Here is a 16,001-nt window from a genome sequence, read left to right as displayed (position 1 = left end):
GCACTCAGGTCTAAGTCTCATGGCCCCCTATCAGAATCCAGAGTTTTGAGAAGATTGGGGATACTTAAATTTTCGCCCAAAAAAAAAAACGTAAGGGGTAACACTGTCGTTTTTTTTTCTGGTCAAAATTTTGAGTTTCGATATCTCAGCTCTGGAAGGGTCTAAAGCCTCCATTTTTGCACTCAGGTCTAAGTCTCATGGCCCCCTATCAGAATCCAGAGTTTTGAGAAGATTGGGGATACTTAAATTTTCGCCCGAAAAAAAAAAACGTAAGGGGTAACACTGGTTTTTTTCTGCTTGAAATTTTGAGTTTCGATATCTCAGCTCTGGAAGGGTCTAAAGCCTCCATTTTTGCACTCAGGTCTAAGTCTCATGGCCCTCTATCAGAATCCATTGTTTTGAGAAGATTGGGGAAACTTAATTTTTCGCCCCCCCCAAAAAAAAAACGTAAGGGGTAACACTGTCGTTTTTTTTTCTGTTCGAAATTTTGAGTTTCGATATCTCAGCTCTGGAAGGGTCTAGAGCCTCCATTTTTGCACTCAGGTCTAAGTCTCATGGCCCCCTATCAGAATCCAGAGTTCTGAGATATCGAAACTCAAAATTTCAAGCAGAAAAAAAACGACAGTGTTACCCCTTACGTTTTTTTTTTTGGGCGAAAATTTAAGTATCCCCAATCTTCTCAAAACTCTGGATTCTGATAGGGGGCCATGAGACTTAGACCTGAGTGCAAAAATGGAGGCTTTAGACCCTTCCAGAGCTGAGATATCGAAACTCAAAATTTCGACCAGAAAAAAAAAAACGACAGTGTTACCCCTTACGTTTTTTTTTTTGGGGCGAAAAATTAAGTTTCCCCAATCTTCTCAAAACTCTGGATTCTGATAGAGGGCCATGAAACTTAGACCTGAGTGCAAAAATGGAGGCTCTACACCCTTCCAGAGCTGAGATATCGAAACTCAAAATTTTGACCAGAAAAAAAAAAACGACAGTGTTACCCCTTACGTTTTTTTGGGGGGGCAAAAAATTAAGTATCCCCAATCTTCTCAAAACTCTGGATTCGGATAGAGGGCCATGAAACTTAGACCTGAGTGCAACAATGGAGGCTCTAGACCCTTCCAGAGCTGAGATATCGAAACTCAAAATTTCGACCAGAAAAAAAAACGACAGTGTTACCCCTTACGTTTTTTTTTTTTGGGCTAAAATTTAAGTATCCCCAATCTTCTCAAAACTATGGATTCTGATAGGGGGCCATGAGACTTAGACCTGAGTGCAAAAATGGAGGCTCTACACCCTTCCAGAGCTGAGATATCGAAACTCAAAATTTTGACCAGAAAAAAAAACGACAGTGTTACCCCTTACGTTTTTTGGGGGGGGGCAAAAAATTAAGTATCCCCAATCTTCTCAAAACTCTGGATTCGGATAGAGGGCCATGAGACTTAGACCTGAGTGCAAAAATGGAGGCTTTAGACCCTTCCAGAGCTGAGATATCGAAACTCAAAATTTCAAGCAAAAAAAAAAAACGACAGTGTTACCCCTTACGTTTTTTTTTTTTTTTTTTTGCGAAAATTTAAGTATCCCCAATCTTCTCAAAACTCTGGATTCTGATAGGGGGCCATGAGACTTAGACCTGAGTGCAAAAATGGAGGCTTTAGACCCTTCCAGAGCTGAGATATCGAAACTCAAAATTTCGACCAGAAAAAAAAACGACAGTGTTACCCCTTACGTTTTTTTTTTTTGGCCGAAAAATTACGTTTCCCCAATCTTCTCAAAACTCTGGATTCTGATAGAGGGCCATGAGACTTAGACCTGAGTGCAAAAATGGAGGCTCTAGACCCTTCCAGAGCTGAGATATCGAAACTCAAAATTTCGACCAGAAAAAAAACGACAGTGTTACCCCTTACGTTTTTTTGGGGGGGGGCAAAAAATTAAGTATCTCCAATCTTCTCAAAACTCTGGATTCGGATAGAGGGCCATGAGACTTAGACCTGAGTGCAAAAATGGAGATTTTAGACCCTTCCAGAGCTGAGATATCGAAACTCAAAATTTCGAGCAAAAAAAAACGACAGTGTTACCCCTTACGTTTTTTTTTTTTTTTTTGGGCGAAAATTTAAGTATCCCCAATCTTCTCAAAACTCTGGATTCTGATAGGGGGCCATGAGACTTAGACCTGAGTGCAAAAATGAAGGCTTTAGACCCTTCCAGAGCTGAGATATCGAAACTCAAAATTTCGAGCAAAAAAAAAAAACGACAGTGTTACCCCTTACGTTTTTTTTTTTTTGGGGGCGAAAATTTAAGTATCCCCAATCTTCTCAAAACTCTGGATTCTGATAGGGGGCCATGAGACTTAGACCTGAGTGCAAAAATGGAGGCTTTAGACCCTTCCAGAGCTGAGATATCGAAACTCAAAATTTCGACCAGAAAAAAAAAACGACAGTGTTACCCCTTACGTTTTTTTTTGGGGCGAAAAATTAAGTTTCCCCAATCTTCTCAAAACTCTGGATTCTGATAGAGGGCCATGAAACTTAGACCTGAGTGCAAAAATGGAGGCTCTACACCCTTCCAGAGCTGAGATATCGAAACTCAAAATTTTGACCAGAAAAAAAAACGACAGTGTTACCCCTTACGTTTTTTTGGGGGGGGCAAAAAATTAAGTATCCCCAATCTTCTCAAAACTCTGGATTCGGATAGAGGGCCATGAAACTTAGACCTGAGTGCAACAATGGAGGCTCTAGACCCTTCCAGAGCTGAGATATCGAAACTCAAAATTTCGACCAGAAAAAAAAACGACAGTGTTACCCCTTACGTTTTTTTTTTTGGCCGAAAAATTAAGTTTCCCCAATCTTCTCAAAACTCTGGATTCTGATAGAGGGCCATGAGACTTAGACCTGAGTGCAAAAATGGAGGCTCTAGACCCTTCCAGAGCTGAGATATCGAAACTCAAAATTTCGACCAGAAAAAAAAACGACAGTGGTACCCCTTACGTTTTTTTTTTGGGGGGGCGAAAAATTAAGTTTCCCCAATCTTCTCAAAACTATGGATTCTGATAGAGGGCCATGAAACTTAGACCTGAGTGCAAAAATGGAGGCTTTAGACCCTTCCAGAGCTGAGATATCGAAACTCAAAATTTCGAGCAGAAAAAAAACGACAGTGTTACCCCTTACGGTTTTTTTTTTTGGGCGAAAATTTAAGTATCCCCAATCTTCTCAAAACTCTGGATTCTGATAGAGGGCCATGAGACTTAGACTTGAGTGCAAAAATGGAGGCTTTAGACCCTTCCAGAGCTGAGATATCGAAACTCAAAATTTCGAGCAAAAAAAAAAAAAACGACAGTGTTACCCCTTACGTTTTTTTTTTTTTTGGGCAAAAATTTAAGTATCCCCAATCTTATAAAAACTCTGGATTCTGAAAGGGGGCCATGAGACTTAGACCTGAGTGCAAAAATGGAGGCTTTAGACCCTTCCAGAGCTGAGATATCGAAACTCAAAATTTTGACCAGAAAAAAAAACGAGTGTTACCCCTTACGTTTTTTTTGGGGGGGGCAAAAAATTAAGTATCCCCAATCTTCTCAAAACTCTGGATTCTCTGGAAGGGTCTAAAGCCTCCATTTTTGCACTCAGGTCTAAGTCTCATGGCCCCCTATCAGAATCCAGAGTTTTGAGAAGATTGGGGATACTTAATTTTTCGCCCAAAAAAAAAAAAACGTAAGGGGTAACACTGTCGTTTTTTTTCTGCTTGAAATTTTGAGTTTCGATATCTCAGCTCTGGAAGGGTCTAAAGCCTCCATTTTTGCACTCAGGTCTAAGTCTCATGGCCCTCTATCCGAATCCAGAGTTTTGAGAAGATTGGGGATACTTAATTTTTTGCCCCCCCCCAAAAAAACGTAAGGGGTAAGTAACACTGTCGTTTTTTTTTCTGGTCGAAATGTTGAGTTTCGATATCTCAGCTCTGGAAGGGTCTAGAGCCTCCATTTTTGCACTCAGGTCTAAGTCTCATGGCCCTCTATCAGAATCCAAAGTTTTGAGAAGATTGGGGAAACTTAATTTTTCGTCCCAAAAAAAAAACGTAAGGGGTAACACTGTCGTTTTTTTTTCTGGTCAAAATTTTGAGTTTCGATATCTCAAGTCTGGAAGGGTCGAAAGCCTCCATTTTTGCACTCAGGTCTAAGTCTCATGGCCCTCTATCAGAATCCAGAGTTTTGAGAAGATTGGGGAAACTTAATTTTTCGCCCCCCCAAAAAAAAAAACGTAAGGGCTAACACTGTCGTTTTTTTTTCTGCTCGAAATTTTGAGTTTCGATATCTCAGCTCTGGAAGGGTCTAAAGCCTCCATTTTTGCACTCAGGTCTAAGTCTCATGACCCTCTATCAGAATCCATAGTTTTGAGAAGATTGGGGAAACTTAATTTTTCGCCCCAAAAAAAAACGTAAGGGGTAACACTGTCGTTTTTTTTTCTGGTCGAAATTTTGAGTTTCGATATCTCAGCTCTGGAAGGGTCTAGAGCCTCCATTTTTGCACTCAGGTCTAAGTCTCATGGCCCTGTATCAGAATCCAGAGTTTTGAGAAGATTGGGGAGACTTATTTTTTCGCCCCAAAAAAAAAACGTAAGGGGTAACACTGTCGTTTTTTTTTTCTGGTCAAAATTTTGAGTTTCGATATCTCAGCTCTGGAAGGGTCTAAAGCCTCCATTTTTGCACTCAGGTCTAAGTCTCATGGCCCCCTATCAGAATCCAGAGTTTTGAGAAGATTGGGGATACTTAAATTTTCGCCCAAAAAAAAAAAACCGTAAGGGGTAACACTGTCGTTTTTTTTTTTTTTGCTCGAAATTTTGAGTTTCGATATCTCAGCTCTGGAAGGGTCTAAAGCCTCCATTTTTGCACTCAGGTCTAAGTCTCATGGCCCCCTATCAGAATCCAGAGTTTTGAGAAGATTGGGGATACTTAAATTTTCGCCCAAAAAAAAAAAAAACGTAAAGGGTAACACTGTCGTTTTTTTTCTGCTCGAAATTTTGAGTTTCGATATCTCAGCTCTGGAAGGGTCTAAAGCCTCCATTTTTGCACTCAGGTCTAAGTCTCATGGCCCCCTATCAAATCCATAGTTTTGAGAAGATTGGGGAAACTTAATTTTTCGCCCCCCAAAAAAAACGTAAGGGGTAACACTGTCGTTTTTTTTTCTGATCGAAATTTTGTGTTTCGATATCTCAGCTCTGGAAGGGTCTAAAGCCTCCATTTTTGCACTCAGGTCTAAGTCTCATGGCCCCCTATCAGAATCCAGAGTTTTGAGAAGATTGGGGATACTTAATATTTCGGCCAAAAAAAAAAACGTAAGGGGTAACACTGTCGTTTTTTTTCTGCTCGAAATTTTGAGTTTCGATATCTCAGCTCTGGAAGGGTCTAAAGCCTCCATTGTTGCACTCAGGTCTAAGTCTCATGGCCCTCTATCCGAATCCAGAGTTTTGAGAAGATTGGGGATACTTAATTTTTTGCCCCCCAAAAAAAACCATAAGGGGTAACACTGTCGTTTTTTTTTTCTGGTCGAAATTTTGAGTTTTGATGTCTCAGCTCTGGAAGGGTCTAGAGCCTCCATTTTTGCTCTCAGGTCTAAGTTTCATAGCCCTCTATCAGAATCCAGAGTTTTGAGAAGATTGGGGAAACTTAATTTTTCACCAAAAAAAAAACGTAAGGGGTAACACTGTCGTTTTTTTTTTCTGGTCGAAATTTTGAGTTTCTAAATCTCAGCTCTGGAAGGGTCTAGAGCCTCCATTTTTATACTCAGGTCTAAGTCTCATGGCCCTCTATCAGAATCCAGAGTTTTGAGAAGATTGGAGAAACTTAATTTCTCGCCCCCCCAAAAAACGAAAGGGGTACCACTGTCGTTTTTTTTTCGGGTCGAAATTTTGAGTTTCGATATCTCAGCTCTGGAAGGGTCTAGAGCCTCCATTTTTGCACTGAGGTCTAAGTCTCATGGCCCTCTATCAGAATCCAGAGTTTTGAGAAGATTGGAGAAACTTAATTTCTCGCCCGAAAAAAAAAACAAAAAACAAAAGGGGTACCACTGTCGTTTTTTTTTTTTTCGGGTCGAAATTTTGAGTTTCAATATCTCAGGAAGGGTCTGCTCTCAGCTCTGGAAGGGTCTAGTGCCTCTATTTTTTCACTCAGGTCTAAGTCTCATGGCCCTCTATCAGAATCCAGAGTTTCGAGAAAATTAGAGAAACTTAATTTCTCGCCCGAAAAATGAAAGGGGTACCACTGTCGTTTTTTTTTTTTTTGTCGAAATTTTGAGTGTCTCTGATGGATGTATAGGCCAAACCAGGTGTTATCAGAATCCCGATATTGACACGGATCCATCACAACATGTCTTCATATTAGGGACTGAAGTGAGTGTTGGCAGTCAGCTGCTGGAGGAGTGGAGGAACGGATGTGAAGAGGACACAATCAGCGCCAACACGCACTCATCCACATAAACACTGCTGGGCTTATTACACACAGCACTGATCTGGCACTGCACTACTGTGATTTTGACCAGACAGCAGGTGCACACGCACAAACACAAACACACACACACCACAGTCAGTGTGTGAATCTCAACAAAACCAGATCCTGGTCACACTTCACCCCAAAATAGACCTTTTTCACAAAAATCGGATACGTAATCGCTGTGGAAGCGGAGTTCCCGTCAACTGTCAACACATTAGAAAAACCTACCCTGGGAAGAGAAAATTGATCAGAGAGTCTCCAAAACTTCGAAAAAATGTAAACTTGTCATGGTCCAGTCGTTGATGACTTTGTAAAATGCAGTGGTGATGCTTGTCTGCAGCTGATGTATCTTAGACCAACGATATGACTATTGATTTCAGAACTGAAGCTCATTCTTCCCAATATACGTCCATTAAAGGTAAGAAGGTGGAGTGTGTGGAAATTTATTAATATTTAGGGACTATTATTTACAATAAACTGCATTTTGATGCATAAACTGCAGTCTGCAGTTTTATTCAACAGTTATCCTCTTAGGTAGTGAATTTTTTGCACTGCTCTTGCTATAGAACGATCAAAGATGAAGAACAATTTATACAAATATTAATTTATCCCTTGTACACTCAGATTGTTAAATACTCAGAATGGTATATATTAATATTTTACATTTATATGTAGCCCACTGTTGTGTGTTCTTAATTATCTTGTTTTATATTGTGGTGTATATTTGTATGTGTTTTCGCTGAATCCAAATATCTTAAGAAAGTTGAACATGAACTAACATTACTTCAAAATACACAAATCATAAAACAAAAAATAAACATAAACAATGCCCAGACAGCAAACTGACATTGAATCAACGTGGAAACGACGTCTCTCATGACATTGAAACAACGTTGATTTTGCTCATCGAATTAACGTTGAATCAGACGCGGCTTTCTTCAAAGCTAAATGAAAATTGAAAATTGGTTTGCTTTCATAACGTTGAAACAACGATGATTTCAAGTTGATTTTCCGTTAGTTTTGAAGAATGACGCGTCTGACGTTGGTTCAACGTTAATTCGATGAGCAAAACAATGTCAGATCAACGTTGTTTCGATGTCATGTTTCCACGTTGATTCAATGTCAGTTTGCTATCTGGGTGACGGCTTAGTGAATGATGACATGATAAGTACAGAAGATCACAGGATCAATAACATCCCGCCAGATTGCCTGAATCCATTTCCGTCGAACTTCATCGACAGGGAACTGACGAGGGAAGGAATGAAAACGACAGATATGGCTGCTTTTGGGAATAACAAAAAAGATTGGTACGCAACCCAGATAGCAAACTGACATTGAATCAACGTAGAAACATGACATCGAAACAACGTTGATCTGACATTGTTTTGCTCATCGAATTAACGTCATTCTTTCAAAACTAACGGAAAATCAACTTGAAATCAACGCGTTGTTTCAACGTTATGAAAGCAAACCAATTTTCGATTTTCATTTAGCTTTGAAGAATGCCGCGTCTGACGTTGGTTCAACGTTAATTCGATGAGCAAAATCAACGTTGTTTCAATGTCATGAGAGACGTCGTTTCCACGTTGATTTCATGTCAGTTTTCTATCTGGGAACAAACTCTTACTAGTTGCCTGCGGCGCTATCTGTTATGAATGGAGCGGAAGAAGATTACCACGACAATTGCGTATTTCCGCTCACAAATACGGAAGTTGTGAGAAAGGTCTATATAAAGCAGGAAATATAAAGACTTAGACCTGAGTGCAAAAATGGAGGCTCTAGACCGTTACAGGTTGCATGACATGAATGTAATGCAGTATATTCATGGTTGAAAACATCAGAATAAAGATATTAAAAAGAAATGCGTCTATAGAATCTGTTGTCCATTTGACTCGGGCAGATTAAACAGCCCCTTGAGATAGGCCATCTTGTTTTCAATGGGGTCCATATGGGAGTGAAAGTACGAAATATGCCAGCTAGGATATTAATAAGACACGAATCATTATTTGAACAGGGTGTAATGAGCTTAAGTTTTCACAAATGTTAGGCTATAACCCCTACAGCTTACTATTCATTTTCCAGATATTTTCTTGAATGTGAAATCTTATTTACAATTACAGTCTGCATAAGATTAGAGTGTATAATTATGTTTATTGATTTGAGGGTACATCCTTTGCTCATTATCACCAAAAGTTCACTTTCATCAAACTTGCAGGATCAACCAATCACGGCTTTTGAAATGATGACTCATACCTAGCAACGGGGTCAACCACACCTCCTCCCTAAGATAGGATTTTCCATCCATAACTTGCTCAGAGTTCACTGAAAATGTTCTGGAATCACTTCTAAGCTAAAACTCCTGGCAAGGAATTTTTAGGTTAAGTTAGGAGCTCTCTGAGAGGATTCTCAGAATCTTTAGGAATACGGGCCCTGGCTCCTATCTAAATGAATGGGCAGAGTCAGAACTGCACTTTCACTGGTCATCGGGACATAAAAACTGCATGTATTGAAACAGCAGTAAAATATGGTAAAAATCGCTGAAAAAGTTTGATGACTTTGCCCCAAAATAAGGTTTAAAACGCCATTTTCCCACAGGTTATACTTTTACTGTGCATGTGCAAGGGTTCTCTCGCTCTGTCGTGCGAGCGCTGCACAGTTTCAAACACAGTACGTGCGCACTCTTGCTCGCTCGCTCTAGATTCTGGGAGATTTTAACTCATTTGCGGGCATCAGCGAGCCTCAGGAGACACCCGGAACTTAGACTTGTCTGATATTTACACAACGCACACATACACTGCATATCAAATCTGTAACGTATTTAACGTAACGTTTTTAAATGTTTCCCAGCTTGACCGTTAAAAGCAGACGATTGGCTGTCAAGCGGGAGGGGCGGGGCATTTGCATACAACCGCCATCTTTGGTGTTACAGGTTTTCCCTATTACATTTGTATTAAGGATTGAGGAAGTGGCATGTCTCTATATAAATAGTCTCTGATGTAAATAATGGCGATACAAATAACCATGATTCTTAGCGATTAATGCAAACTGCGTTTAAGTCACTAATAATCACATCATTGTTGCACATGTAAACATGGTCAATCTCAACGTCCTGTAACATGTGCTCAGGTGAGGTCGAGCCCTGGCTCATCGCAGTCGTGCTCCTGGTCAGCTTTCTGGTGGTGTTAGTCGCTATTGTCCTGATCTTTCTGGCTATGTGGTACGGTTATCAAGGATACAGAATTATTTTCCCTGATCCGAATCTGCCGGAGAACCTCAAACAGGTAATGCACGGGTAAGAAGAGGTAATGGATAGTGAACTGTTTGTGTTACTGACATTCTCTCTTGTTTGCTAATAGTTTTTGTCGCAACAGTCCCAGTCGCCCATACTTTCAGCCATGCAGGAGAGCACTCAGCTGAAGGAGCACTTTCATGAGCTGAGGATATTTCACATGGAGCCGGACAGCTCTCAGGACAAACCGCAGATGGAAGGATCCGGGATTCAGGCAGAGAAGGATGAGTGTTGTACCGGAGCAGACGTTACACAGAGAAGCAAGGACACATCTGAAACGGCCAGCGCCACATCAGAAGAGCAGCATTAACAGCATTTACAGTTTTATTTTTCAGGATGCTTTGATGAATAGAAAGTTCAAAAGAACAGTATTGATTTGAAATGTAAATCATTAATAATCATAACTGTTTCTTGATCATCAGATCTTCATATTAGAGTGATTTCTGAAAGATCATGTGACACTGAAGACTGTAGAGTAATGATGAATCACAGGAATAAATTACTCTTTACTATAATCAAAAAGACAGAAAAGGTTATTTTAAAGTAATATTTAACAATTTTCATCATAATAATATTTACACTCTTGTCCATTATTGAACCTTTTCCTTATTCCTTGAAATGACAGCTGAAAGGTCAAATACTAAAACCATGTGTGTATGGACTGATTTAATGGCAGGTATTGAACTGTCACTCTGTGTAAAAGAGTTGTTCTGGATCGTTCTGGTTTACAGATAAAGTGCTTTGGCATGTCAGACTTTTCTTTCTCTTGGTTTACTAATAACCTGTTTTAATGATTCAAACCAACTGTAGAAGATGAACATATGCAACCATTATATACGTTTTATTGGCTATGGTCAATCACTCAATGTCAGGACAGTCTGATGTTCAATTTCAAAATAAAAGCCTTATAAAATGTCATATTTCAGACTGACTTTAGAAATATAGAGCTGAGAGTAGTTGATGGTTGTTTGGACCAGATATTTAATATGTGAAACCATTTAATTTCATAATTTAAACTAGTATGATTATTAATTTGCAGAAATGTAGTTGAGATCCCAGACAGCAAACTGACATTGAATCAATGTGGAAACGACGTCTCTCATGACATTGAAACAACGTTGATTTTGCTCATCGAATTAACGTTGAACCAACGTCAGACGCGGCATTCTTCAAAGCTAAATGAAAATCGAAAATTGGTTTGCTTTCATAACGTTGAAACAACGCGTTGATTTCAAGTTGATTTTCCGTTAGTTTTGAAAGAATGACGCGTCTGACGTTGGTTCAACGTTAATTCGATGAGCAAAACAATGTCAGATCAACATTGTTTCGATGTCATATTTCCACGTTGATTCAATGTCAGTTTGCTATCTGGGATGGCCGTTTGTCAGACTGTGGCTTCTTCTCCTCAGACACATTACATCAAATGTGTTTTTAGAAATGGTGCTTATAGCAACAACATTTAAATTTACACAACTAAGAATCGAGTGAAAACAGTTTTCTTTATCTATCTGAATTTATTCACAAATCTGGTTAAATTTGACTTTTTGGAGGACTTTTATTTGGGAATTCAACATCAGACCGTCCTGAGTTTGTGTGAGAGATTTCTATTATCAATGTAGTTTCATTCTGAAGTGAACTTGAGTGGAAACAGGGAGTTTCCTTTTATATATCTTTTTATTTGACTTTTCATGAACAAAAGAGGAAAGAAACACACACACACACACACAATCTCTCATATAAACAAATGCGTATCTACATCTACAAACACTTTACACAAGGCACACATCAGAGATAACGAGACGAAACAATATTGTTATTGAGTTTAGCGGGGAATATTATATCATCATCAAGCTCACTTACTCAACCATAATCTGAACATGTTATTTCACTGACAGAATCTCAGCTGTATTATTAATAAAGAGAAAGTAAGAGACTCTATAACATCTCAGTGTTTATGATTTATCATGCAGCTCAAAGCATTATGGGTAGAATCTCTCTACAGTGTATTCTGATTCATCAACACAGTTTCACTGATGATCCAGAACCATAAACCCTAAACCCAGGATAGAGCGGCTGAGTGAATGTGGTCTGGACTGTGTGTATGAGGATCAGTGTGTCAGAGACGCTGTAGAAGGACAGAGTTCCTGCACTGTGATCCACACACACTCCTACTCTGTTATCCACACACACTCCTACTCTGTGATCCACACACACTCCTGTTCTCCTGCTGATGGGCTTTACAGGGAGTTCAGTCTCTATGTTATTGTGTATGAATAAGTAACTCGAGGGAAAGCAGAATAAACTCCAGGACTGATCATTACGTCCAAACACACACTCTTTACCCGATCCCTTCCTGCTGATGCTCTTATATGACACTGATATACACACACCACGAAACACACCATCACTCCACTCAATCTCCCAGTAACAGCGTCCACACACACTCTCTCTACACAACACCTGTTGATATACATCAAATCTGTCTGGATGATCAGGATACGACTGAAACTCTGGGTAAGTGTCAGTAATCACTCTGTTCCTCTCAGACAGACGGAGGTGTTTATGCACTGTGTTCAGATCCAGATTGAGCTGATGGGAATCTGATGGAGATAAAACACATCACAATCAGGAATTATGAATCTGTAAATCTGTAAAAATGACTTTTCCATGAACTGGTAACACTTTATAATAACAGCATGCTATTAATCATTAGTTAAGCATTAGTACTTAGTTAATACATCATTTATAAAACATGAATAGACATTAATAAGCAGTTTATAAATACAGCTATGAATGCTTTATTCTTGAATTATAAAAATAAATGTAATGGTAGAATATAACGTGTTTAATAATTTTATTTTCATACTTTATTATTACTATAACACATACTTATTATTACATATAATATAAACTATACTAATGATCAATTTATCATTTCTAAATTATTTATATTACATGATTAAAAACAGATAATAAGGAGTTGTTAGTGATACATAAGATCATTTAGAAAGGTAAATGATTAATAAACTATTATTTAGTCATATAGTAATAGTTAGTGTGTTAATAAATCCTCTATTAAGGATTTCTACTGTAATTCATGATTAATTCAGGAACTTACAAAACATTTAGGAGTTGTCAGTTAACTATTTTTGTGAGCTCATCTAAATATGAAAAATACTCTTATATCTAAATAGTAGTTATGACTAATAACACTTTAGAAAACAGGATTTCCTCTTTGAATAAAGGGAAAGGCCTGTTCGTGTTTCAGCAGAAGAGATGCTTGTGGTCTATTACTATTCAAATTATTCAGGTTGAATCAATGTTATAATTTTTTCAGTGTAGCTGAACTCTTATCCGTGTCTCAGTTTATCAGATATCGTGTGCAAATCATCATTTCCAAGATCAACTATAAAACTCTTCTGTCATGTTTTCTTCCACTTCTCCAGGAAGAACATGAACACACTCAGAGAGTTTTCTGCTGGTTTTCTTAGTGACTTACATTGTAGGAAGTCGTTCCTGGTCCTGGGAACAATGTTGGAGAGAGTGACTGTGGAAATAACAGACATGAAGAGTGTGATTATCATGTCTAGAGAAAATGATCCCTGCATCCGTTCCTAAGACATTTCTAATATGATCTTCTCTGGCATGATCTGAGATGATGGAGGATCATTTCTGAGAGCAGGATCTCCAGGACTTTACCTCTGTCAGAGATCTTCTTCTCTTTGCAGAAATCCTCCAGTCTGTCTCTCAGCTGACGGACAGATTCTCTCACGCCATCAAAAGAGGAGAGAGAACTGAAGGGATTGTCATTGACGTCTGTAGATTCAGGAGGAGCTGAGAGAGACTGGAAACTCTACAGAAAACACAAATCAAAGCTCATCACCTCCACACTTCATCAATAACCGGCTCTACTGTCAGATGTGTGCGGCTCTTGATGATCTGCAGTAACTCTCCTCAATCCAGCAGCTTCATTCTTCTCATATTCATTATGTCACATTAGAGATGAAGATTCAACATGTTAAAGGCAAACAATTATGAAAGTACTGTCAATTCTGTTAATTTTGAGGATCATCTGATGCAACTTTGATGAATATTACTCAAACTATCATCAAGTTCACTGATTTCCTCATTATATGTGATATCAGAAGAAAGTTGAGATGTGAGTGAAGATGATCAGATGAGAGTCTGACTGATGATTATATCATAACCGAACACACAGATCAACACTTCAGTCAGAGGCTCATTCTGCTCTCATCAAATGTTTCTCTGAGTCTCTTGCTCTTGTCCACTATGATCCTGTTCTTCTGTTCTGTGTTACCTGCAGGAACCGTATGTGATCCTGTGTGTGTGAAAGCTGCTCCAGCTCAGCCTCTCTCCTCCTCAGATCATTGATCTCCTGCTCCAGTCGCTCCAGTCGTTCTTCAGCTCGACTCACTGCAGTCTTTTCCTGATCTCTGATCCGCTGTGTCGCCTCAGAGCGGCTTCTCTCAATGGAGCGGATGAGCTCAGTGAAGATCCTCTCGCTGTCCTCCACTGCTGTGTGTGCAGAGCGCTGTTAGGACACACATCACAATCACACAGTGAGCTTCAGTGAGTCCTGACTGAGACTTCTCAAACTTCTCTTCTTCTCCAGACTCACCTTATGAGACTCTACAGCCTCTCTCAGCTGCTGAAGATCTTTCTCTCTCTGCTGGATCCTCTGCTGGAACGACCTCTGCGTCTCCTTCAGCTGCTTCTGCAGCACAAACCAATAACAGAGATGCACTTTACACTCTCACTATATCATCATGAGAAGAGTTGAATCCAGTGACAGGAGAATTAATAACCAATGGCTGGAAGTTCAAACTCCTGAAGGGATGATGGATCAGTTTTACCACCATTGAACATGAATTTACATGAAGCAGAAGTTCTGTTTCACACTGCAAGCATAAGCATCATAAAAGTCAAACTGACACACAGATGTAAAGCTTCACAATGACAGAGTTTCTGCTGAATAACAGACTTGCGGATCTATATAGTTCAACTGGACTGAGTCAGATTTACTGAACAGAAACTCTTTGAGTCTGTCGCTGCATTTAACTCGTGTTATTCTTGACAGAGATATAATTTGCATTATTTTATGTTGCTTCTTTAAAGCTTGTTGTACAAAAGTTTGTGTTGATAAAATGTTTGAGGTGTATTTTCAGCATATTTTCTGTTAAGTTAAATGTGAAGCTCAAATCCGCTCAGCGGTGAAAGTCGACTTACAGCTGCTCTTCACTTCTGTGACGTCTGCAGTGTGAATGATGTTTCCTGATCATATGGTGCCAATATAAACAGTGTCAACATTATTTCATCAGTGTCTAGTTTCATACCTGTTTCTCTGTCCTCTGCGCTGCAGCTGATACAGTGTCGTGGTTTTTATGTTCGTACATCGTACACAGCACACATATACACTTCTGGTCAGTGCGGCAGAAAACCTCGAGGAGTTTATCATGTGTTTGGCAGATCATCTCCTGCAGTCGTCCAGTGGCGTCGGTCACTTTATGAGGCTTACGGGAGTGAAATTCCTCATGACGGTTAAAATGAGTCTGACAGTACGACTCCAGACACACCAGACAGGACTTGACGGCTTTGTGTTTTCTTCCAGTACAGACGTCACACTGCACATCTCCAGCTCCAGCGTAACAGTCATTACCAAGTGTAGTCTTCTTCAGTTTCTCCACCAGTTCAGCCAGCATGGTGTTTTTAGCTAAAGCAGGTCTTGAACTGAAGGTCTGTCTGCACTGAGGGCAGCTGTAGACTCTCTTCTCGTCCTCCTGATCCCAGCAGTCTGTAATACAGATCTTACAGTAACTGTGTCCACAGGGAATGGCCACTGGATCCTTCAGGAGATCCAGACACACTGGACACAGGAACTCCTTCTGATCCACTGAAATTCTGGCTTCTGCCATTTTACTTCATGAGACACACAAACACACAACAGCTCGACTGCACTTCAGTTTCTCTTTCCCTGAACTCATGTGATTCCTGTTTCCTGGTTCTGTGTTTGAATGATGTGTACAAAACAGGTTTATCTTCAAGTCTGTAAAGCAGGTTCCTCATTCCTGGTCCTGGACAGCCTTATTCCTGTGGGGTTCAGTTTCAATCATACTCCCACACACCTGGATGTTAGTTTACATGCAAAACAACTTTCAGGTGTGATTCAGGTGTGTTCAGTAACAGCTGGAATGAAACTCTGAATTCCAGCTGGAATATTTTCTCA

General features: G+C 39.6%; 1 protein-coding gene across 1 annotated transcript; it reads right to left on the bottom strand.

The window, feature by feature from the left end:
• Nucleotides 1-11,477: 11,477 nt before the first annotated feature.
• LOC120475105 (E3 ubiquitin-protein ligase TRIM16) lies at nucleotides 11,478-15,705 on the bottom strand. Its single transcript, XM_089133582.1, has 6 exons — nucleotides 15,112-15,705; nucleotides 14,397-14,492; nucleotides 14,076-14,309; nucleotides 13,457-13,610; nucleotides 13,257-13,304; nucleotides 11,478-12,357 (listed from the first exon to the last, which is right to left on the bottom strand). The coding sequence occupies exons 1-6, from the start codon at nucleotides 15,688-15,690 to the stop codon at nucleotides 11,774-11,776; spliced, it is 1,695 nt and encodes a 564-aa protein (XP_088989708.1). The 5' UTR covers nucleotides 15,691-15,705; the 3' UTR covers nucleotides 11,478-11,773.
• Nucleotides 15,706-16,001: the final 296 nt, after the last annotated feature.

This window comes from Pimephales promelas, chromosome 7 (assembly GCF_988280905.1).
Source record: "Pimephales promelas chromosome 7, fPimPro1.hap1.1, whole genome shotgun sequence".
In the NCBI taxonomy this organism is placed as follows: Eukaryota; Metazoa; Chordata; class Actinopteri; order Cypriniformes; family Leuciscidae; genus Pimephales; species Pimephales promelas.
This window is presented reverse-complemented; position numbering and strand designations above follow the sequence as displayed.

Bases quoted from the DNA above. Each gene is read 5' to 3' on its own strand.
- LOC120475105 (XM_089133582.1), bottom strand. From the start codon at position 15,690: ATGGCAGAAGCCAGAATTTCAGTGGATCAGAAGGAGTTCCTGTGTCCA. The intron at 13,611-14,075 runs GTAACACAGAAC...TGTTTTCTGTAG, and splicing joins ATCACATACGGTTCCTGCAG to AGTTTCCAGTCTCTCTCAGC. The intron at 12,358-13,256 runs GTAAGTCACTAA...TATCTCCATCAG, and splicing joins CAGGAACGACTTCCTACAAT to ATTCCCATCAGCTCAATCTG.